We start from the raw sequence: 24,138 nt of genomic DNA on the forward strand, positions 1-24,138 counted from the left end.
TGTTGAATGTGTGTTTAGTTGACAGAAAGAACTCACAAATGAACAATGATCGCTGTGTGTAGGTATGATGATCAGAAATGCAGCATTTTGGGGGAAAATAAAAACAGAACAGAGTAGAAGAGTTTCCTGCATTCCTTCTCTGATCCTCTGGTGCACATAACTGGTACTCATTGTGCTTGTGTGCGCTAAACATCATTGATGCACAGCAGAGGGAAACACTTTTCCTACAATCTGTCATTGCTTTCCTAATATGAAGTGCTTCTCTTGTGTTTTCTGCTGTGCATTATTTATTTTTATCTCATGTAAGCACCATGAGTACCAGTTAAGTGCTTGCCTGGCTATATCCCTTCCTCAGCTATTGCCCCTCCCTTCTCCTTGTTCCTCTGCTCCCCAACCCACGCACGCTTCACTCCATGTATCTCCCTCCTCCACTCTTCACTGGCTGTCATCACCTATCATTTCCAGCAGCGCCTGTAGCAGTCGATCATCTCTGTGCCTGTATGGCTTGGCGTTGTAGAAGCCGTCACTGTAGTCGCTATACACACTGTCCACTCCATTCCTGTACTTGTTGATCATGTCCAGAGCCTGGTACAGCTTCTGAGGTGGGAGTTTTGTAGACGGAGGAGGAGGAATACTCCTGTCTGGTTGCTCCTTCCTCCAAATAGTGGAGGCCCGAGCAGAGGACGGGAGCTGCAAAGCTGGAGACTGCCTGTTGAAGGCTGTTTGCAGGAGACGCAGTAGAGCCTCAGAGGGAAAGTGGGAATTTATGTGGAACTTTTTAGGTCCTTTGTCTGGGTTTGCAGAAGGGGTTTGTGCAGTCACTGCCTTTGGAGGAGGCCGTGCGTCTGTGGGCTCCTGTATCATGACACAGAGATGAGACCCGGGTTACTGTAATGACGCAAAATTATTCATCACTTAGTTTGCTTGTTTCACATCTACATTCAATGAACAGAAATATTGTTTCCATTCAGTGAATAAGTCCCTTTGATTCTGCTTTGTCATGCATTCAGTCTGTGTTAAGTTACATTGAATGACGAATGACGAATTTATGACTCTGTGGTATAACAATATGAAAATGTACAAGATCTTTGTAAGCCAGTGGAAGAAAGGAGGCATTTGTGTCAACAGCCAACAGAATGTAATGTTATACCAATAATGAATGTTTGAGTTCAATGGTACAAATATTTCACAAGGCTTTGCCTCATTGAATGGTATGTTCCAGCTTTCATCAAATGAAATATTTGTACCCTTGAAATAATGTAAAAAACATTCAATATTTGTTTTATATACTGGCTAAAATAGATCCTTGTCATTTGATATTATATTATTAATTTATAAACAACAGAAAAGGGACATACATTTTGGTGTGTCACTGCACTGACTTTGTGTACTTCCAAAAAAAAAACTTTGTGTATCGCCTCACTTCAGCGAGAAATCACATCAGAAATTTGTCCAGCTTTGGTGGATCACTGCTGCTCTGACATCAACAATCCAACATGAACTTTAAATAGGAGTCCAAAAATAAGCGAAAAAATCACGTCAGAAATTACTTCAGCTTTTCATTCTAACTTCCTCCTAACAGCTCTTCATGCCTCCAGACGGCTTCCAGCGCAGTGGAATTGTTTTTGTGTGTGTGTGTGTGTGTGTGTGTGTGTGTGTGTGTGTGTGTGTGTGTGTGTGTGTGTGTGTGTGTGTGTGTGTGTGTGTGTGTGTGTGTGTGTGTGTTTGGAGAATTAGCACTGTCAGTTAGCTCCTCCAAATTGTCGTCCGTCAGCAGAACAAACTCCGCGTGTTTAGCTAAATGCTGCCCGCACTAGTGGGTCTGTATACATATGGAACCAAATTTGCATGCTAAATGGAACCAAATTGCACTCTAAATGCAATACAACACAAATGGGACGAATAATCCATGTCACGTGACATACAAAGCACCAATCAAATGACAAGGATCCACTCAGCCATTATATAAAAACAAAAGCAGAACAGAAAACATTGATTTATTTTTGTTTATAATAAAATGTGAGATGTCAGAAATTAAGGTCCGTCTGTAACAGAGCCATGTTTAAAATAAAGCATTATTCTCAGTGTACGAGGGACATAATAGGCCCATTACAGTTTGATAATGAAGAGTTGAGCTCCATCAGGCTTTATAACCACTGCACTGGTGTCATTTTACAGACCGAAAACAAACATTTTCCTGATGCCAAATCTTCATTCTTGTATTGAAAGACTTTTCCGTTGGCCTGTTGGACGTCTTTTTACTTGGTGTGTGCGTCTAGTCTACAATTGATGCTCTGGGCGTTACATAAACCTTGCCTAAAAACTTTCAAACTTTTTTTTTGCAGTTCAATGCTAATTAACTAATTAGAGCATTTTTACTTCATTTCCATAAAAAGGTATTTAAAAGCAAGAGATAGATAGAGATTGAGATTTCCAAATTTCCTATTGACTGTCTCTTTGAACAGTAACGAAGACTACAGAGGATTGGTATAATTGGTATAGTTGGTATAATTATGTTCTTAAAATTTTGAATGACTAACTGGAATAATTACAGATTAATTGGGCCACCTGTGACTTTATGGAAGAGCCATCTCCAAAAGATTCAAGTTATCAGAAGCAACTGAACAACCTGTTTTATAAAAATAAATTAATGAATTAATGTATTTATTTATTTTAAAAAATCTAGGGACAGTAAGACTTGACATTATTTAAAATCTGAAAAGTTGACAGAACCAATATTCAAGGCACAATTGCAGATTCAATAGAGATAGTCCATGGGCTAAGTATGCCACCCCCAACTTGACTTCACTATATTTTTCTGAGCCCTTGACATGTCTGGAACTTGAAATGGGCAGGTAACAGTGCATAAACTAGGATAAAGGGGAAGCCAGTACAACTCAGGTTACTTCCACAGCAGAGGCCGGTACCCATTTACTGCTGGGTACTGCGACAGTGCAGATGAATTTTTGTCCAACAACACAGACAGGTAGCATAGCTGGGAATCACACCCAGATCTACATATTGGTAAGCCCAGCTCCTTATCTATTGAGCTACCAGTTTCTCATTTTCACTAATGTTTTTCATTGCTCCCAGTATTTGATTAATGCAGAAAATATTGATGGTTAGGGATTGACACCAGTCTGAGATAAGGGCTGGGGGCTGTGATGGACTTACCTCCATCATATCATCCATATGTTCCACACCACGGCGGTCATTCTGCACAGCGTTGTAAGGAATGTACACTCTTGGTTTCTTCATGTGGTCTGGCTTCTCTGATGTTCCATGAAGAATCAACTTCCAGTTTAAAATCCGACCCTCGTTTTCCATGCGTCCAGACTGTGAGGAAAAAATCCTCTGGGATTATAATCGGAAAGAATAAGCCAACGCATTTTTCTGCATCAACATATGTTCATACATGTTAAAAAAATGGTCTCCCATTTTCCAATTAAAGGTGTATTCCTCTTCAGTTTTCCACTAAATTTACTTTGTGAAAGCTAGTTATTGCAAAGCATCCCTATATCTGTGGTATATTGCCAAATTACAACTAATTTCGTTGCTGACAAAGGCTTTATTTTTTTTGGGGGGGGGGGCAAAACAAGTATGAACATTATAACTGTAACTACTGTTACTATTAATAACTGACACAGTCGACCTGTTGGAGTGCTGTTTTAGTTGTCCAGTTATCCAAAAAAACCTTTGTGTGAAAAATGTTACGTTTTTTTATTTTCTTCCTGATGCCATATTTGGTGGTCTATTCTTTACCTGTCTCCATCAATGTCATTCTGTTTCTGTTTTATGTCCTTTTTCTTTTCTTTTTTGGCACTTTTTGCCACATTTGAATGTCTACCATGTTTTTTCACAACATGATAGTGATGCTGACCAAATTTGCCATTTGAGGGTTGGGAAAGCTTCCCCCCCCAGTCATTTTTTATGATGCGTGTCATGGTGTCTTGTCACTATCTTTTAATCCCTCTGGTCAAAGTCATAATCATTTTATAGAAAAGTTGAATTTTGGTCATATCTATATTAAAAGCCAAGTGGGTCTCTGTGTATGTGTGTGTAACTTTGATCATGGAGAAACTGGAGAGCTGGCATTTGTATTATGTTTATGTACTTGTGGACAAGGATAAACTCCACAAAAACAGAAAGTTGATAGGACTAATATTTTTGGAGAAATTAGGGATATTAGGTAACAACAGTGAACAGTTGTCATTGATATCACCATTAATCAGTCCCTGGTAACCAAACAAGCTCTGAACAAAGGAAATATCTGGATCTTGCCAGTTGTAAAACATGACATCAACTAAATGTGCCAAATAATAAATACAATTATTCACAAAACTTTCTCATTTTAATTTCCTGCATTTTCAGTTAAAATCATTGTAGAAACTTTGCATAATTTATTACCACCCTTGAAAAATGTCAGTTACCTATTTTATAAACACGACCCAATCCAGAACCCATGGATCCCCACGAGCAACGTGCCAGTTGGCAATATGATTGTAAATCCTTTATTTTTATACTTAAGAAGAAAATTAAAGTGGTGCACAAGACAATCCTTCTTATGACTTAAATGTTTTAAACAAATGTAAGGGGGCTACACTTTTAAGTGTTTTCTTCATGCAAATATAAGAATGTGACAGGTGTTTGCCCAGCAAATATGCAAGTAACTCACAGTGTCTGTGATCTTTAGAGTCCATGTTCCAGCAGGGTCTTCTCCCCACGTGTGGACAGACATGAAGTCCCAGTTTCTGAAGCCGTTAGAGGATGTGTCCCTCGCTCGCTCAGCTAACAGCACAGTGTTGGTACCTGAGTGAAACGGATATGTGACAGCTCAGTTCACAGCTTTGTTACTGTATTCAAACGTGTGTGTGTGTGTGTGTGTGTGTGTGTGTGTGTGGTGTGTGTGTGTGTTGTGTGTGTGTGTGTGTGTGTGTGTGTGTGTGTGTGTGTGTGTGTGTGTGTGTGTGTGTGGTGTGTGTGTGTGTCCAAGCCTCTGACCAGCGGGTGAAGTGAGGGTGATGTGTAGGTCTCCTCTCCTGGTGTATTCGATGCTTGCCTCCACCTGCACATGTTCAAGTGTGTGGACTGCGTTCTCCTGGCCCACACAGGCTTTGGTGGGAATCTCTATAGTGATTTCCCCTGCTGCTTTCAGCTCCCTGCGGGTGTGTTAAAATAAGAGGGAATGAGCCACACAAACAGTTCTCCATGACGACAGTAGTCCGTCACATCCACAGTTTCCCGTGATATAAGTCTGGACATCAACACCACAATATAAACAGAGAGGTGTGTTTTTTGTGTGGTCGGTGTCACTTTCAGTTTCATTCTGAAAAGCTGGAACAAACAGAATTTGGAATACTTTGCAATGAAAACATCAAGTAAACCATCCAAGTGTTTTTTTTGGGGGGGGGGGGGGGGGGTCTTGATATTCTAAACCACAAAATGTGAGAGAATTTAGAGCAAAATTCCACATACATGAAATGCACAGGTGGATTTAGATGCCTTTTGTCATTCCTTTGGAAAACAGTTCATCCTTATCTCTCCCACATATGAATGAAAAGGATTTCTGTGTTGAAGCTGGCATAAAGCTGAGTACTGACAGAATGTAGAGATAAATCCTCAGGATTAAAGAGAGATGCAGCAAGACAATGGAGGCTGGGTGCCTGTGCTACTGGGTCTCATAAGCTAAAGTAAATTATAAATGGTCACTTTAGTATTAGTATGTTATATCTACTACAGAGTGATGGACAAAAGGCTAATTTAAAGGTTGTTTCAGTGACAAAATGTAGCATCCTTATTTGTTTTTTGGTTTTGTTTTTTGTTGTTGTTTTTGGCTCATTAATCCTAAAAGTTATTCTAAAGGGTGGGTTTTCCCATTTTCAGAGACCATAAGTACAACCCCAAATCAGGAAAAGTTGGGATGATATGCAAAATGTAAATAAAGCACCTCAGTGATTGTTACACTTGCTTTGACTTCTGCTTCATTGTAGACATTCTGAATCCAAGATATTTCATGTTTTATGCAATAAAGAGCATTTAATGTCTTAATATATACCCATTTCCTGAATTTCAGGCCTGCAACACCCCCCCCCCCCCCCCACCAAAAAAAAAAAAAAAAAAAAACCTGAGAGGAGGGGATTCTAGGGCAAGTAATGAGATAAACATAAACAAAAAATCTATAATGTTGTTGTTTCAAGCAGGCAATGCCAACTGGTGATTGCAATCACAATTTGGTGGAAAAGCGGGATCCATGAAAGGTAGAGTATTGGAGGAGCAAAGATGGCCAGAGGATGTCCCTAATTTGTCAAGAAATATGTGAGAAAATTAGTGAACTATTTGAAGAGAATGTTCTTCAAAGCCTAAGCTGAATGCCCCTGATCTCAGATACAGCACTGCATCAAGGACTGTCATTCATCAATAGCTGATATAACCACATGGTCAAGAAATTACTTTGGAAAACAGTCAAGCACTACAATAGAGTGATACATTCACAAATGCCACTTAAAACTTTATTGTGCTATAAAGAAACCTCATGTTAACTTTGTTCGGAAGCAACTTCAAACCACAAAAAAATCGCAAAAAATTTGGCCTGCTGTTTGGCCTTGCTAACACAAGGCCTGACAGTCATGAACAATCCTGCGGCGACGGTTTCATGCATGCTTGTGTGCATGTGCATGAACACAGTGTGAGGACGTACATCGCGCTCAGGCAGCAGCGATTACATGCTGGACATATTTATGCTGTGCATAAATCGACAGAAACGTGAAAGCATAAAATAATGTGAGTGCACAGAATATCATAAGAACAATGAATACACCATTTACATGTAAGACAATCATGTTACTTCCCATGATTCTGTTCTCACTGTAAAAACAAAACACACACACAAAACACAACCGCACTTTTTAATATTTAATTCATGTAATAAAGAGCGGACAATACAAGAATTATCCTCCTCCTGGGCATACTCCATGTCAGTACGACATGGAGTATGCCCAGGTTCACACACACAATCCCCCCCCCCCCCCCCCCCCCAGCTCTCTGCAATAAATGAGCATCACAGCCTAATTTTAAGTCCTTCCATTTTGCTGTTTATGCCCTCGTTATTGCACTGTGCTCCAGAGATAAAGCCTGACAACAAGCTGAACCATAAACACCAGCAGCCACATTCTAATACGATTTAGAAGAGCAGCGTATGAGTTTCACATAAATCACCTGGGCTGGAAGGAGTCATCCCTGACAATACATTGCTTCTTTTCTGGCACATGCTTCCAGGTGACAGGGTCAGCTAGGTCCACCAAGGCTTTGGCATTCAGAAGGCCAAACCCAAAGCGACTGTTGACCATTAGGCCTGCACCATTCCTCTTCCAGCCCGGATTATTGGCCAAAGGATCATACTCAGATGTCCAGACCACAATGTGCTGCAGATCTCTCCAGGTCAGGTCTGGACTGCGGAAGACAGATGCCATTAAATTAGCTGTAAAGTACAGTGAATAAAAATTGTGGCAGGTGTTTTATTGTGGCGCTGCATACTTCTGTTCCAGTGCCAGGGCAAATATTCCAGCAGCCAGCGGGGCAGAGGCTGACGTTCCAGTGTGAGTTTGAGTGCACTCGTTGTGTAGATCAGCACTCGTCTGATAGCAAGCAGGCAAAGACAAACATGAAGTTAAGTTTGACAGGTTTAGACAACCTTAAATGACAATGAATACTGTAAAATAACATCTCTCCATCAAAACGTATATAACTTAATTTATGTACCATAATTTTCTTTCCTCAGCCAACAAAGTTGAGGTTATGTTTTTGCCGTTTGTTTGTTTGTCTGTTTGTTTGTTTGTGAACAGCCTGTAACCAAAATTTTTCATATATCATTATGATTTTTTTTTACACAGGATTCATATTCTGATAGGCAACAACTGATTCAATTTTCAAGGTCAAAGGTCAAAGTCAGGAAAAATTTTGGAAAATCCCTATCTTTAACATTGAACAAATTTTCAAAAACTCATAACTGACAAAAAATATTTAATTTCTGTTATATTTGAGAGTGGTATACTTTATCAACTGTCAAAGTTTGATCTGGATCTGATCCAGAAAACAGATTTTGTGGCCATTTAAATTTAACATTGAAAACACCATTTAATGTATATTTACATTATATCTTAATCAAACGTGCTCCAATCACTCTCGTATTTGTAAGTGAGGTGCAGACTGGCACTCACTATCGCCTGAAAAAGTTTGATCCAGATCTGATTCCGTATTGTGGATTTTTGTGGACATTTAATATGAAAAGCCCATTTGGTGTGCATTTTACATTATATCTCAATCAAAAGTGCCTCAATCACTCTCATTTGTGACAATGAGGTGCAAACTGGGACTCTCAATGAACAGAGTAAATTTGATCCGTATTGTGGATTTAGCGGATATTTTATTTTAACACTGAAAAGCCCTTTTGATCTAGATTTTGTATTATATTTTTAACTTATAAATAGTCACTTCTAACAAGACTTTTTTCCAAGGTTAAAATTTGTGGAATTGGAAACTAGTCTTGGAGGGGGTTTGCGCTCTATGAGTGTGACACTCTAGTTATTGTTTCCCCAGAGTGGAAATGTACCAAGATAATCATTAATACTTGGAGGTTGTCAGGCACAAAATTCAGAGATGATGTATTTGCCTTTGATACGGGTAACAAAAATCAGCTCTAGTAGTTATGTGTCAACCACTTACAGCGAGTCTCTAGTACTTTTGAATCCCGTAGGTCATAATGGTATGTTTCAAGAACGATGCAATGTCAGTCAAAGGTCAATTACTTGGGTGAAGGTCAAGGTGATTGGGGCATTGTCTAAGATCTGATTTCCTCTTGGCAATGAATGGTATAGTTTCCTCTTAAAAATTCTGTGCTAGATATGGTGAACACATCCAAACCCAAATCTGAACCTGTCTGCCATAAACCTTTATTGTCTTGATGTCCACAGACACAATTGCTGGGGAATTAAAATACAATAAAGTAACACAACATAATGCATGCTTACAATCCTCTGGTCGGTGTAGTCTCCACTGCTGTACGCTGTAGCCAAGGTGGAGGAGCACTTCTCTGCGTACCACGGTGAGAGGCCCTGTTGGGAGGCACTGCTGATAGAAATGGTGTAGATGCTGTCTGTGTAGCCATCACAGTCACAGTTATCACCCTGGCGCCCACCGTTACCTGATGCCCAAACAAAAATGGAGCCTTTCCCACCACGGCCCTGAGAAAGACATCATGGAGAGAACTGAAGGCAGGAAGAAATACTACAATATCAAACACTGCCTCACACTTTAGCAAACACATTGCCGAAGGAATTTAAACATTAAATAGGATTGAACAAATGTATGGCTTTGTCACATAATTTTTTTGGTGTTTTCTCCAACTAATTGCACATGATCGTTAAAAGCTTTATTCCTGACAGCAGTCTTCATTGTCATTACTGATTCCGTCCTGTCTGATCTCCATTACCGCTGCAGGTATCAGCTCCCATTAGGAACTGAATGCAGAGATCATTTGTTTTATGAGTTACCCTCTGGATCCCGTATTCAAAAGCTTTCTGGGCCAGTCGGCCGGGACCTTCCACCGTCTTCCCATCATCATTAGGTCCCCAGCTGGCACTGTAGATGTCTACATGGTCAGGATTGAAGCCAATAGAGCTTGCTTCGATAGCATCAGTAACAATTCCATCCAGCATTCGAATCCCTGAGAAGAGAAAAAAATCATAACTCCTAGGCCGAGCGCTCCTCTGGTTATTATTCACTGTATTTACAGGGAAAAGTAATGACTTGTAGTTGTTGTAATCTTCACAATCTGTTTATATAAATGTTTTATAGCTAATTATAGCTATTTTATAGCTAATTATTATCATTAAGATGTGTTAAATATTGTGAATGTTGTGGTCAACCTTTGCCCTTGGCCTGTCTCTCCTCTTGTGTGTTGTTTGTCTGTTTTCCCTCCAGGTGGCGTGCTGCAGAGCCGAGGCGCACCAGAAATTGCACCTGTGATTCATGAGCTCCTGATCATGAGCGGGCTACTTAAACCCCGGCTCCTTGCCAGAATCTACCTTGACCTTGCTACCTGCCAGATGCTACCAATGCTTCCATGCTTCCATGAGCTACCTCGACCTCAAACTCTGTCTTCTGAGAGATTATCCTGAGATGCCCTCAGTGTGAATTCTGACCTTCCCACAGCTTCTATCAAAGAGCATTCCTCCGTCCTCGGCTCTCTGCGGCCACCTGGCTCCGGTTCCTGTCCTGTCCTGTCCTGGATTTCAACCCACTCTTTAACCCCCAAACCTGGTTTGCACTGCAGCTCCCAGCTTTCCACCGCTCCGAGCAGGCCCTGTCTCGGCTCTGCAGGCACCATCACCAGCTTCAGCATTGTTATTCCTTAGTTACTCATTATTGTAAATAAATCTCCTTCCGTTCACACCTGTTCTCGTCATTGCTCCCAGCATTTTAGTCCATCGCCTGACCAGTCCGGTCCCATCTGGACCTCTAACCATAACAGTGAATGTCCCAAAGGTTTACTGAAATGACTCATGTTGAGATGTCTGTGACATATGTCAGGAAGACCATATTTAAACTCTTACTTGCATTCAGGGACATGCCTATTCAGCTGAACTGTAGTAAGCAGCAGCTGCTTTCCATTTAAAGCGACAGAAACATAAATAGGTTGTGTTTTAGAGATCTTTTTTTCCCCCCAGCAAATTGCTGAAAAAGTTCATTTTGGTTCTGATGGAAAGGTCTTGTATTGTCCATGCATCAATGGGTCAGGGCTGTTTTGGTAGTAAAAGGGAGGCCTACACATTATTATGCAGGTGGTCATAGGGTTAATGACTGATTGGTGTGTTTTCACAAAGCATACAACAACCACACACAAACACAGAGAAAGAGAAAGAGAGACTAGAATATATGGAAATAAACCCAAACACATCTGCATATAAACATATCATTTAAAACAAAATCAATTCTTACCTCCAACCTTGGAGTTGTATGCGACCCCAACACCACATTTATTGTTGTCTGCCTGCATAGCGATCTCTCCTGCACACCTGGTTCCATGCCTGTCAATGAATACATTGGAACACTTGAATGCATTTAACTATAATAGCACTCATCATAGTGCACAATATGTTGTGGGAGTATCTGATCGTGGGTTTTTATTTGTTTTTGTGCTATGTTTCATGTTTTGTCACTCCTGTGGTGGCGTTCTGCCTTTTTGTGTGCCATTGATATGTGTCTCTGTGTCATTCTTGTGCGTGTCGGTCCTTGGTCTCTGTCTTTGTGATCAGTCCCCGGTCAGTGTCTCTGTGTTTTGTCATTTGCCTTTCATTTGTCTTTTGGGTTATTTGGTTTTTCCCCCGTGTGCGCACTGTATTTATTTCTGAGTTCCACGTTGCTGTTTTGCTTGAGTTCTTGATTTGGGCTTTGGTTATTATTTAGTTCTTGTTGTCATTTGTGTTTTGGTTGCTTCCTAATTTTGTTCTTAGTTTTCATGTTAGTTTTTACACTCTTGCACTTTGTTCACTTCTGAGTTCTACGTTTGTTTCTGCATTATGTATTTTCTGATCTGTATTGTGGTTTTGTGATTTCTCTTCTTCGGTTATATTTTATTTTTCACTCACCCTCAGGTGTCTGTTTAGTTTTTTGTCACCTTATGTTCTGTTAATTATCACGTGCGTCTTTAATTCCGGCTCACTGTTTTCACACACCTGTTATTCTTTAGTTTAGTCATATTAAGCCAATCTTTGTTTCCTGTTCAGGTGCGGGTCTGTTATTCGGTTTTAAGGTTGTCAGTATGAGAGTTTGTCATCTCCCTTTTTGATCACTGGTTGTAAGTATTTTTTGGTGTCTTCTTTCTCCGCCTGGTTCCTGTATTTTTGTTAGTTGTTTACTCCGGGTTCCCTCACCTTTTGTCTGCAACCTCACAGTATGTTGTATTTTGTGTCACATTGGATAATTAAAACACCTTGGTTTTTGTATCCCTACATCTGAGTCATGGCTACTTGCTTTTGGGGTTCAAACTGACTTAGTTCTTGGTTCCAAACTTAACACAATAGGCCATTTTCAGCCTTGTTTTAAAAAAAAATGCAATGTTTTGAACAAAGTTTTAAGATTTGCTCTCTGCACCCTTTTGTCCAGATCACCCCAACCCCAAGAATGAAATAAAATAGATAAATAAATAAATGTTATATCTGCTGCCAGTGCAGTTGAGTGCATTGCATGGCAACATGCTGACACTGGTATATGACTGGATGAATGTGGGGCATCACTGTAAAGCACTTTGACCGTAAAAGTGCAATATAAATGCAGTCTATTTACAGTACATGTGAATTTGCAAAGCTTGGTATTAAATGTATTTTAAATATTTGGCAGGAATTTAAATTTATTTATTAGGTGCTGTTCAGACTGGTTTTGGTACAGCTGACAAAAAACTCCCTGCAGAAGTACCATTCAGAGCATAATGTATTGTTTCTGAGGTGGGTGTACATGTGCCATCAGAAAATAAAGTAATTTATTTGTGTGCAATTATTCATGTGTGAGAGGCTTTGAACCAGTGAACACTGTGATCACATAAGAACACAGTGCAGAGGTTGAGTGTTGTGTTTTACTGTATGGATGTTTTGCTTTTTAAATTTTATATGTTTTATGTTTTTATGCCTCTCTTTTCTACTTTTTTGTTTTACGTATTCGAGTCTTCTTGAGGTGTTAAGCACATTTGTAGCACTGAATAGAAAAAGTATTGCATTTATTGCACATCTGTGTACAGTTAAATGTGGTTTGACTGTGAAGAGGCACTCAGAGAGTGGACCACCTGCGCTTTACATGTTTGACACAGATTCTTGCAAATTAATTATTTGTATTTCAGTGGTACCACAATATATGATTCTGAGTGACCTTGACATTTGATCAATTCTGTCCAAAATTGAACCACTTTAACTTTGACTGACACACAACCATTCCATAATGTTTAATCCATATTGGCTCCAAACTGTTTAAGTTGACCTGTCAAGGTTACACAAGATCAAAAGTCATGTGAACAATAGAAATGTTATATATGACTTAATATTAGTGTGTAATATGATCATTGATGTATCTTTAACCAATTCATTGACATAGCTATTCTAAGTATCCATAACATATAAGCACTGGTCCAAAGTTTTGAACTTGGCTTGTGCTCTTGACTTTGAACCAATTTTTCTCAAAATCATATCACTTTGTCCTTGTCTAACCCTCAAATATTCCACCAAGTGTGGTCCAAATTCCATCAAAACCCTCCAAGTTATTTTGTTCAACACATCAAAAGCAATACTGCTGCCTGCACTGCCACTGTGCATGGGTGTAATATGTAATAAGCTGCACACATATATAACTCAAATTAAATAGTCACTGTAAAATGTTTGTGAGGGTGTGATATTCTTGCACGTTTGCAACTTACTTGTTCTCATTTGTGGAGTCGTATCTGGGAAAAGGGTCAGGATCATTGTCGTTGAAGTCGTAGCTGGCCGCTGCATCCTTTGATCAAACAAACATGATACTTATTTTCAATCATCATTTAGAATAATGGAATCAGTGCACATCAGTAACATATCCTGCTGCCATGTAGATACATATGGCACTTTTTTTTGTTGATTTTTAACCATACTGTAAAAAATGTCTCAAGAAAAAGTAAAAGTATTTCAACTTAACGAGAGAAGTCTTGTGGCTTTAACTCAGTTGAAAGTTGCAATAGCTTTAAAAAATCTATGCAAATTGTTACATCAATTTTTTTTTCTCGTTGAGACAGCAGCTCCTTTTTTAGAGTGCATAAACAACAACAACTGTCCACAAAATCCACAATCTGGATCAGATCTGGATCAAACTTTGACAGGCGATAGTGAGTGCCAGTCTGCACCTTACTTTCAAATATGAGTGTGATTGGGGCATGTTTGTTTAAGCAATAATGTAAAATATATATTAAAGCGGGGTTTTAATGTTAAATTTAAATGGCTACAAAATCTGTAATCTGGGTCAGATCCAGATCAAACTTTGTCAGTGGATAAAGGATACCATCCTACATAACACTCCCAAATATGAAATACATTTCATCTTTTTTGACTGAGTTATGAATTTTTGAACATTCATTCAATGTTAAAGATGCAGCCGATCTGCTCTTTCTCAGCCTGATCCCATCAGATCTCAAAAGCTAAGCAGTGCGGGACCTGGTTAGTACTTGGATGGGAGACCTCTTTGGATCACCAGCGGCTGTGTGTTTCTCCAGGTAACACTGGAGTTGCATCAGGAAGGTCAGCCGGCGTAAAACCTGTGCCAAATATCAATGCAGATCTGGTTGTATCCACTGTGGCGACCCCGAATACAAAACGGGAGCAGCTCAATGAACAACATTCAATGTTAAAGATAGGGGTTTTTTTTTTTTCCAATTTTCCAAGATTTTTCCTGATTTTGACCTTTGACATTGAAAATTGAATTGCTTCTTGCTTCTCAGGATATGAATCTTCAGTAAAAATTTCATAATGATATATGAAAAATTGTGGGCTCCAGGCTGTTTAGAAACAGACAAACAAACAATCAGGGGAGAAAACATAACTTCCTCCAACTTTGTTGGCAGAGATAAAAATATTGTGAGTTTCATATTTAAAGGCTACTTTCAGTGCAGAGTCTGTATGTTCACTGGCAGTTGTGTTGCTTGTGATACACAGCTAAAATAACTTGTATCTGCTCCCCTCTTCAAAATTTTAAATAAAATTTAAAAACCAGAAAATTGTTGTTTTAATTCTAGGCCACAGCAACAGGTTATTTCCTTATGAAAGCATACAAATGAAAGCTGCTCAGATGCTTTAATTGTTAAGGATGGAGCTCTAGGTTGACTGAGCCTCTTTGCTTCATCTTCCCTTAATTACAGGAGGAGTTCTTCCTATCAGCCACGATGTTGTACAGCTTTTCTCTTCTTCTCTCTGCTTCTCCTGTACTGGCATGACAGCTGTACCTGACATCTGTGAGAGGCTGCACTGTTTGAGTTTTTAAAGGTTTTCTCCACATTCAGCCTTTCAAAAATAAAATGAGGAGGAGCTTTAACTCCTGTGCCAACAGTGAAAAAAACACAGCATGCATGTGAGACTCTAAACTCGGGAAATCAGATGTTATCATATAGATTCATCACCATCTTTATGAATCGCCTTGTAAGGTGTCACTAGCAGAGTTGCTATGGGAACAACAGACCCAGACCAAAAGCCTGTCTCCATGGAAACACTGTCTTACGTAGTTGGAGTAGATGTCTGTGTGGTTCCACTCCAGTCCATCATCCAGGACCGTGATGACCACGCCTTTCCCCGTGATGCCTTTCTGCCACACGGGGATGACGTGCAGGTCGAGCTTCGGCAGGGACGAAGAGGTCCGCGTGTCTTGCTGGAAGACAGGAAGGATTGGATTTGTCAGCAAGCTCTGCTGTTGGCCGGCTTTATTTGTGTGATTACACAGTTACGCTTCCCTAATTCAAATCGATTTGATACACTTCAGCTAAAGAGGCGCGTCAGCTATTATCACATATGATGAAAAGGTCAGCTGAGCGCAGCAGCCGAAGCAGACTCCTTCACTGACCTTTACACAAACCCATTAGCAGAGTGTTTGCTCTAATTGTGACAGTCCACTCCTGTGGACACTTGTGGGGAGATCAAAGGGTCACAGCCTTTGTGATGTCACTCCAGATTGTTTGCAGCTCATGTGTGGTTATGTGTTTGAGAAAAGTAGAGGAGTGTGATTCAGAGCTGGAGACAGCCTAGACTAAAAAAAGATCCTGCTTTGCTCTTTGCACACTATGCACAGACTGCAGAACACCACCTGAAGACGTGAGTCATCCCTGTGATCGGCCGTCTTCTCTCACTCTCTCTCTCTCCTCATCATCCCGTTCTTATGCTTTAACTCCGTCCTCTCACTGGGACGTGTGATGATTTTACCTTCCTTTGTTTGTTTTTGCACAATTTGCAAACTATCTATTGATATCTGCCTCAAACCCACACCCCTAAAGAGGATTTATTCTTCTGTCTGTCACATCTACAGTTAACTTTTAACACCAAGTGAGTCACTTGTTGATTTCAGGCCGCTGCTGTCAGCAGCACAGATTTGATTGATACTCACTGAACGGACACGATGGCGTGTGGGCAAGTCTCATAAAACGTGAGCACACACACACAATGAACAAAACACTGAGCTGCTGTGCACGGCATGCAGGAGACATTCTGAACCACAAACACGGCATGAGTCACTGTCTGATTCATTGAACAGTCACCCACTCGTGGATAAAAGCACTTGTGTGCATCTCTTTGTCATCATTGTGCATCTCTTTGTCTCTGTGCGCTCACAGCAGTTGTAATAATGCTGACAATCACCTGCTGCACCTCCTTGTCCACATCCATCAGCCCTTATAGTCCCTTACATGCTTTATGGCTTCATCTCCACTATTAAATGTGAATGTGACCAAACACAGAGCAGATCTGTCTTCACTGCAAATGAGTTTTACATCATCATCATCATAGCTCGGTTTTTTGTTTTTCACATATGAGCTCTGATGAGTGGGTGAGGTCACGCTGTTTAGCAGTAAAAGGCTCTATATGAGCTAGAATGTGGCCTTTGCTTGTGGTACACAAATCGATTGATGTAAAAATGGAGTAAACGGCACTTTATGGCCAATTCCATTAATGTCATCACTTCAAGTCAGCAAAAATGAATCATCTCAATTTGTTTGTTATTCCCCAGATTGTGTGACGCATGTTCACTGAGAGAGAAAGCACAGAGGATGGAACATGGAATTCTCTCTCTCTCTCTCTCTCTCTCTCTCCCTCTCCCTCGCTCTCTCTGGTGCAGTATTAATCTATGTGTACTTTGTCACCTTTGGCTGGAGCAGCTGCCCACTTTGAAAAAACACCATCAGTTTGGAAGCTGACCACACGTGACCCGAATAAATTATTAATGATGTAGTATGAAATCCACCTTGCACAGATCTGCTGGATCTGTTCTGATTTATTTTTCTCAGACTTAATGCTGTTATAATTAAATGTACATAGTTACTGTTGTTTGCATTTTTTTTAATCTGTGTGAAGTTGCCATTTATTTAATTGATAATATTATAAAAATACCAATTAATTCCCGACATGTATCACAGAAATCTATTGATGGATTTGTGATTTGTGATTAAATCAGAAAATGATTTAATTGTGCTGTTATATGCTAAAGAGGGAGGTAATGTTGTGTGGGCCACCAGAAGAGGAGGTACTGCTGGGCCACCACCAGAGGGCGCCCTGCCTGAAGTGCGGGCTTCAGGCACGAGAGGGCGCTGCCGCCATGGACACAACCGGGGGTGACAGCTGTCACTCATTATCTCTTGACGTCATCTCCACCTCATTGCCGAGATATCATCTACCTGTGAAGGTAATATTCTCTGCCGTACTCAAGGAATTATAACTTACGTGTGCTCTGTTAGCAGCCGTTGTCCTGTGGAGCCTTGTCAGCTGATTGGTGGTTTGTGAGAGTGCCGACGTCTTCGCCTCTCACTCCTTCCAGATAAGTGCTTTAACAGGAGCTGCATGAGTGTGTGATTAGAGGTGGAGGTGACTTTCCACCTTCTGACTGTTTTTGTTACTGGGTGTGCACACACCCACATCTCACTGTTTGTGCTCCTCGCCAGCAGTACCAGATCCGACAGTCGGGGACGGTGATCACCTGGGAATTCGGGACTTGGCGGCTCCAGTATTCACCGGGTTCTGTGGCGGTGGAAATCGTGTGGTTCCGGCTCTTCTCAGGACAGACGTTGTCTATCCTCGAGCCTGCCCACACGTCACCTTTGTGAATTGACTATAATCAGATTCTGAGATTGTCTGTATATTCGTTGTGCACATTCACAACATTAAATTGTTACCTTTTGGCTCATCTATTGACCGTTCATTTGCGCCCCCTGTTGTGGGTCCGTGTCACTACACTTTCCCCAACAGAATATCTCGGCCACTGTCATGGATCCCGAGGGGCGTCAAGCATCTGTTGGACAGCCAATGGAAGAGCAGGGTGCACCGGCGTCGGCTGGAGGCATGATTGGTGGGTTGCAGCACATCCTCACCGCCTTTACCGCTCGGATGGACCTGATGACCGAGCAGCACATCATCCTTAATCGCAGGATGGAGGCTCTCACCGCACAGGTGGAAGCGCGCGCTCAGGGCGCTGCTGCAGCTCCTCCTCCTGCCGACCCGGTGCCGAATACAGACGTTCCACTGGTCGTTCAATGACCCCCCCCACCATCCCCTGAAGCATACATAAGCCCCCCAGAGCCGTACGGAGGTTGTGTGGAGACGTGCGCGGACTTTCTTATGCAGTGTTCGCTCGTCTTTGCACAACGTCCCGTGATGTACGCGTCTGATGCCAGCAAGGTGGCTTACGTGATTAATTTGCTTTGAGGTGAGGCACGCGCTTGGGCTACACCACTTTGGGAACAAAGTTCACGGCTCCTTGCCTCTTATACTGGGTTTGTGAGGGAGCTCAGAACTGTTTTTGATCACCCTAACAGAGGCGAAACCGCGTCTACCGTGCTGCTGTCAATGAGACAGGGGCGCCGAAGCGCAGCCGAATATGCAGTCGACTTCCGCATCACGGCTGTGAGATCCGGCTGGAATATGACTGCGCTCCATGCCGCCTTCATAAACGGACTGTCGTCGGTCTTGAAGGAGCACCTGGTGGCTAAGGAGGAACCGCGGAATTTGGCTGAGCTTATCGATTTGGTTATACAGTTGGACAACCGGTTAGAAGAACGCCGACGGGAGCGAGGCGAAGGGCGCGGTCAGGCACAAGCCGTCCCTCTTCCTCCCGGGTCCGAAAGGGAGCCGTCTTCCCCACGCTCCACAGCCACAGCGCTCCGTGCGGCTACAGCTCCCCCTGCTGACGTTGTTAGGGAAACGAGCAGGGCCAAAATTAGATCAGATGACAGATTGAGGAGGCTGGTCCACGGGGAGTGCTTTCTCTGCGGCTCGAGTGAGCATCAGCAGAGAGACTGCCCCAAACGGCCAAAACACAAACGCCCGCCCTTAGAAACTGGGCTGAGGGGGGGGTCAAAACCTTCACGTGGGTCATACTCATCTTTCAACACGACTCCCCGTTACAATCCTGAGTGGGGATTTAACCCTTCAAGCCCCAGCACTGGTGGACACAGGGTCAGAAGGGAATCTGCTGGATAGCAGATGGGCAAGGGAGGTAGGGCTCACTCTAGTGGCGCTTTCTTCCCCAGTGAAGGTGCGGGCACTAGATGGCACCCTTCTCCCTTTAATCACACACAAGACACTACCTGTAACCCTGGTAGTGTCTGGGAATCACCGGGAGGAGATTGAGTTTTTTGTAACTCCTTCTACCTCCCGCGTGATTTTGGGCTTCCCATGGATGATCAAACACAATCCCCGGATTGACTGGCCGTCTGGGGTTGTGACTCAGTGGAGCGAAACCTGCCACCGAAATTGTTTAGGATCCTCGGTTCCTCCCGGTGTACATGCTAATGAGGAGGTTAAAGTCCCTCCCAATCTGACGGCGGTGCCGGTTGAGTACCACGACCTTGCCATTGATTTGGTCCCGGGCGCTGAGTACCCGTCCAGCAGGCTGTACAACCTCTCACGTCCTGAGCGCGAATCAATGGAGACCTACATCCGGGACTCATTGGCTGCCGGGCTGATCCGGAATTCCACCTCCCCGATGGGTGCAGGTTTCTTTTTTGTGGGCAAGAAAGACGGCGGACTCCGTCCATGCATTGATTACAGGGGGCTGAACGACATAACGGTTCGCAATCGATACCCTTTACCCCTGTTGGATTCAGTGTTCACGCCCCTGCATGGAGCCCAAATTTTCACCAAACTGGATCTTAGGAATGCGTATCACCTGGTTCGGATCCGGAAGGGAGACGAATGGAAGACGGCATTTAACACCCATTAGGTCATTTTGAGTACCTGGTCATGCCGTTCGGCCTCACCAACGCCCCCGCGACATTCCAAGCTTTGGTAAATGATGTCTTGCGGGACTTCCTGCACCGATTCGTCTTCGTATATCTGGATGACATACTCATCTTTTCCCCGGACCCTGAGACTCATGTCCAGCATGTACGTCAGGTCCTGCAGCGGTTGTTGGAGAACCGGTTGTTTGTGAAGGGCGAGAAGTGTGAGTTTCACCGCACCTCTTTGTCCTTCCTGGGGTTCATCATCTCCTCCAACTCCGTCGCCCCTGATCCGGCTAAGGTTGTGGCGGTGACAGACTGGCCCCAACCAACAAGCCGTAGGAAGCTGCAACATTTCCTTGGCTTTGCAAATTTCTACAGGAGGTTCATTAAGGGCTACAGTCAGGTAGTTAGCCCCCTGACAGCCCTGACCTCTCCAAAAGTCCCCTTCACCTGGTCGGATCGGTGCGAAGCCGCATTCAAGGAGCTGAAGCGCCGGTTCTCGTCTGCACCAGTTCTGGTGCAGCCCAACCCTAGCCGCCAGTTTGTGGTTGAAGTGGACGCCTCTGACTCAGGGATAGGAGCCGTGCTATCCCAGAGCGGGGAGACCGATAAGGTTCTTCACCCGTGTGCCTACTTTTCTCGCAGGTTGACCCCCGCGGAACAGAACTATGATGTCAGCAATCGAGAACTCCTTGCAGTGAAAGAGGCTCTTGAGGAGTGGAGACACCTGTTGGAGGGAGTGTCTGTGCCGTTCACGGTTTTCACTGACCATTGGAACCTGGAGTATATCAGGACCGCCAGGCGGCTGAACCCCGGGCAAGCCCGCTGGTCACTGTTCTTCGGACGTTTTGACTTCCGGATCACCTATCGCCCCGGGACCAAGAACCAGAGATCGGATGCCTTGTCCCGGGTACACGAAGACAAAGTCAAAACTGTGCTGTCGGATCCACCGGAGCCCATCATTCCGGAGTCCACTATCGTGGCCACCCTCACCTGGGACGTGGAGAAGACCGTCCGGGAGGCCCTGGCACAGAGCCCGGACCCCGGAACTGGTCCGAAGAATCGTCTGTACGTCCCACCAGAGGCCAGAGCTGCAGTCTTGGTCTTCTGTCACGGTTCCAAGCTCTCCTGTCATCCAGGGGTGCGAAGGACCATGGCAGTTGTCCGGCAGTGCTTCTGGTGGGCGTCTATGGAGGCCGACATCCGGGAGTACATCCAGGCCTGCACCACCTGTGCCAGGGGCAAGGCAGACCACAAAAGGTCCCAAGGACTTCTCCAGCCGCTTCCTGTGCCTCATCGCCCCTGGTCCCATATTGGCCTGGATTTCATCACGGGCCTCCCGCCGTCCCAGGGCAGCACCACCGTCTTCACGATAGTGGACCGATTGTCCAAGGCGGCCCACTTCGTGGCCCTCCCGAAGCTCCCAACAGCCCAGGAGACAGCAGACCTCCTGGTCCACCACGTCGTCCGTCTGCATGGGATACCTACCGACATCGTCTCTGATCGTGGTCCCCAGTTCTCCTCACATGTCTGGAGGAGCTTCTGCCGGGAACTGGGGGCCACTGTGAGCCTCTCGTCCGGGTATCACCCACAGACCAATGGACAGGCAGAACGGGCCAATTAGGAATTGGAGCAAGCCCTGCGCTGTGTGACATCCGCACACCCGACGGCCTGGAGTGAACATCTGGCCTGGATCGAGTATGCGCATAACAGCCAGGTGTCCTCTGCCACCGGCCTCTCCCCGTTTGAGGTGTGTTTGGGGTATCAGCCCCCATTGTTTCCCGTGGTGGAGGGAGAGGTCGGTGTGCCCTCGGTCCAGGCCCACCTGCGGAAGTGCCGTCGGGTGTGGCGCTCCGCCCATTCTGCCGGCGATCCCCGGCCCCTGCTTACCAGCCCGGGCAGGAGGTGTGGCTATCCACGAAGGACATCCCCCTCCAGGTGGACTCCCCAAAACTCAAGGACAGGTATATTGGACCATACAGAATCCTCAAAATCCTCAGTCCTGCCGCAGTGAAGCTCCAACTGCCGGCTTCACTGCAGATCCACCCAGTCTTTCATGTGTCAAGGATCAAACCTCACCACACCTCGCCCCTCTGTGCTCCCGGACCGGCACCGCCTCCTGCCCGGATCATCGACGGGGAGCCGGCTTGGACGGTGCGCCGGCTCCTGGACGTCCGTCGGATGGGCCGGGGGTTCCAGTATTTGGTGGACTGGGAGGGGTATGGACCCGAAGAACTCTCCTGGGTGAAGAGGAGCTTCATCCTGGATCCGGCCCTCTTGGCCGATTTCTACCGCCGTCACCCGGACATGCCTGGTCGGGCGCCAGGAGGCGCCCGTTGAGGGGGGGTTCCTGTTGTGTGGGCCGCCAGAAGAGGAGGTACTGCTGGCCCACCACCAGAGGGCACCCTGCCTGAAGTGCGGGCTTCAGGCACGAGAGGGCGCTGCCGCCACGGACACAACCGGGGGTGACAGCTGTCACTCATTATCTCTTGACAGCTGTCACCCATCTACTCTACATCATCTCACTCCATAAAGACCGGACGTCATCTCCACCTCATTGCCGAGATATCATCTACCTGTGAAGGTAATATTCTCTGCCGTACTCAAGGAATTATAACTTACGTGTGCTCTGTTAGCAGCCATTGTCCTGTGGAGCCTTGTCAGCTGATTGGTGGTTTGTGAGAGTGCCGAAGTCTTCTCCTCTCACTCCTTCCAGATAAGTGCTTCAACAGGAGCTGCACGTGTGTGTGATTAGAGGTGGAGGTGACTTTCCACCTTCTGACTGTTTTTGTTACTGGGTGTGCACACACCCACATCTCACTGTTTGTGCTCCTCGCCAGCAGTACCAGATCCGACAGTCGGGGACGGTGATCACCTGGGAATTTGGGACTTGGCGGCTCCAGTATTCACCGGGTTCTGTGGCGGTGGAAATCGTGTGGTTCCGGCTCTTCTCAGGACAGACGTCTTCTATCCTCGAGCCTGCCCACACGTCACCTTAGTGAATTGACTATAATCAGATTCTGAGATTGTCTGTATATTCGTTGTGCACATTCACAACATTAAATTGTTACCTTTTGGCTCATCTATTAACCGTTCATTTGCGCCCCCTGTTGTGGGTCCATGTCACTACACTTTCCGCAACAGGTAACATCCAAAAGAACCAACTGAAAGACAGACAGACATGTAGGTAGGTAGGCAGATTGATACTGTATGTATATATATATATATATATATATATATATATATATATATATATATATATATATATATATATATATATATATATATATAAATAAATATATATATATATATATATATATAAATATATATATATATATATATATATATATATTGGTAGGTAGGTACTTAGGTAGGCAAAGGTAGACAAAGGGTCTGACTGACCGATAGAGTGAGAGAGAGAGATAGATGTTACCTATAGCACTCACAGGACGTGAGGTGAGGTACCCCCTGAACAGGACACCACTCTCTCACAGGGCCTCATATAGAAAAACACACACACGGTCAATTTCAAGTCATCAATTCACCTAACCGGCCTATTTTTGGAGGTGGGGGAAGCCAGCGCACCCAGAGGGAACCCACAGGAACAAACATGGGGCGAACACTTCACCCTGAAAGAACCAGGTGGGAAGTGATCACGTGACTTTCTTACTCCTGCCTCCTATCCAGGACACAAACACTAAAATATAAAAAAAACATTTCTGGAGTGGTTGTGCATTTTCCAAGTCCATGACAACAAACATGCCTGGACTACGACATCTTGTCTGAGTGATACAACTGTCACCTAAATACGAAAATGACACTTGTTATTCAGCTGAAACAAATGAAACACTTGAAGAAAAGTGCTCCGAGAGCACAGCGATGTCACACCCACATTTAATGTACCATTTGCCATTTTTCTGTATATTAGCATGGGGCCTGATATTTGACCTTGACATCTGACCTTGATTATTACCCAATCCCAAACAAAATCAAATCAGTTCTTTCCACCCACAGATATGGCAAGGTTGAGCCGAATCAAATGAGGCATTCTTAAGATACCTTTATACTCTGTAAACACCTTTAAATTTGGCAAACTGTTCCAAATTGTGGGACTGGTTTTATTAAAATTCATGTATTTCAATAAGGGTCACAGATCAGAA

General features: G+C 43.8%; 1 protein-coding gene across 1 annotated transcript in view; it reads right to left on the bottom strand.

The window, feature by feature from the left end:
• pcsk1 (proprotein convertase subtilisin/kexin type 1) overlaps positions 1-24,138 on the bottom strand; it is a 29,918-nt gene continuing 5,780 nt past the window's right edge. Inside the window, exons 4-15 of the mRNA XM_034167119.1 lie at positions 15,280-15,426; positions 13,460-13,536; positions 10,996-11,084; positions 9,549-9,721; positions 9,027-9,239; positions 7,534-7,634; positions 7,216-7,449; positions 5,002-5,159; positions 4,676-4,809; positions 3,175-3,336; positions 338-855; positions 1-160 (exon numbers count right to left, since the gene is read on the bottom strand). Of these exons, the coding sequence (XP_034023010.1) occupies positions 436-855; positions 3,175-3,336; positions 4,676-4,809; positions 5,002-5,159; positions 7,216-7,449; positions 7,534-7,634; positions 9,027-9,239; positions 9,549-9,721; positions 10,996-11,084; positions 13,460-13,536; positions 15,280-15,426 (1,908 nt within the window). The 3' untranslated portion in view covers positions 1-160; positions 338-435. The remainder of the gene's footprint in view (positions 161-337; positions 856-3,174; positions 3,337-4,675; positions 4,810-5,001; positions 5,160-7,215; positions 7,450-7,533; positions 7,635-9,026; positions 9,240-9,548; positions 9,722-10,995; positions 11,085-13,459; positions 13,537-15,279; positions 15,427-24,138) is intronic.

This window comes from Thalassophryne amazonica, chromosome 3 (genome assembly GCF_902500255.1).
Source record: "Thalassophryne amazonica chromosome 3, fThaAma1.1, whole genome shotgun sequence".
In the NCBI taxonomy this organism is placed as follows: Eukaryota; Metazoa; Chordata; class Actinopteri; order Batrachoidiformes; family Batrachoididae; genus Thalassophryne; species Thalassophryne amazonica.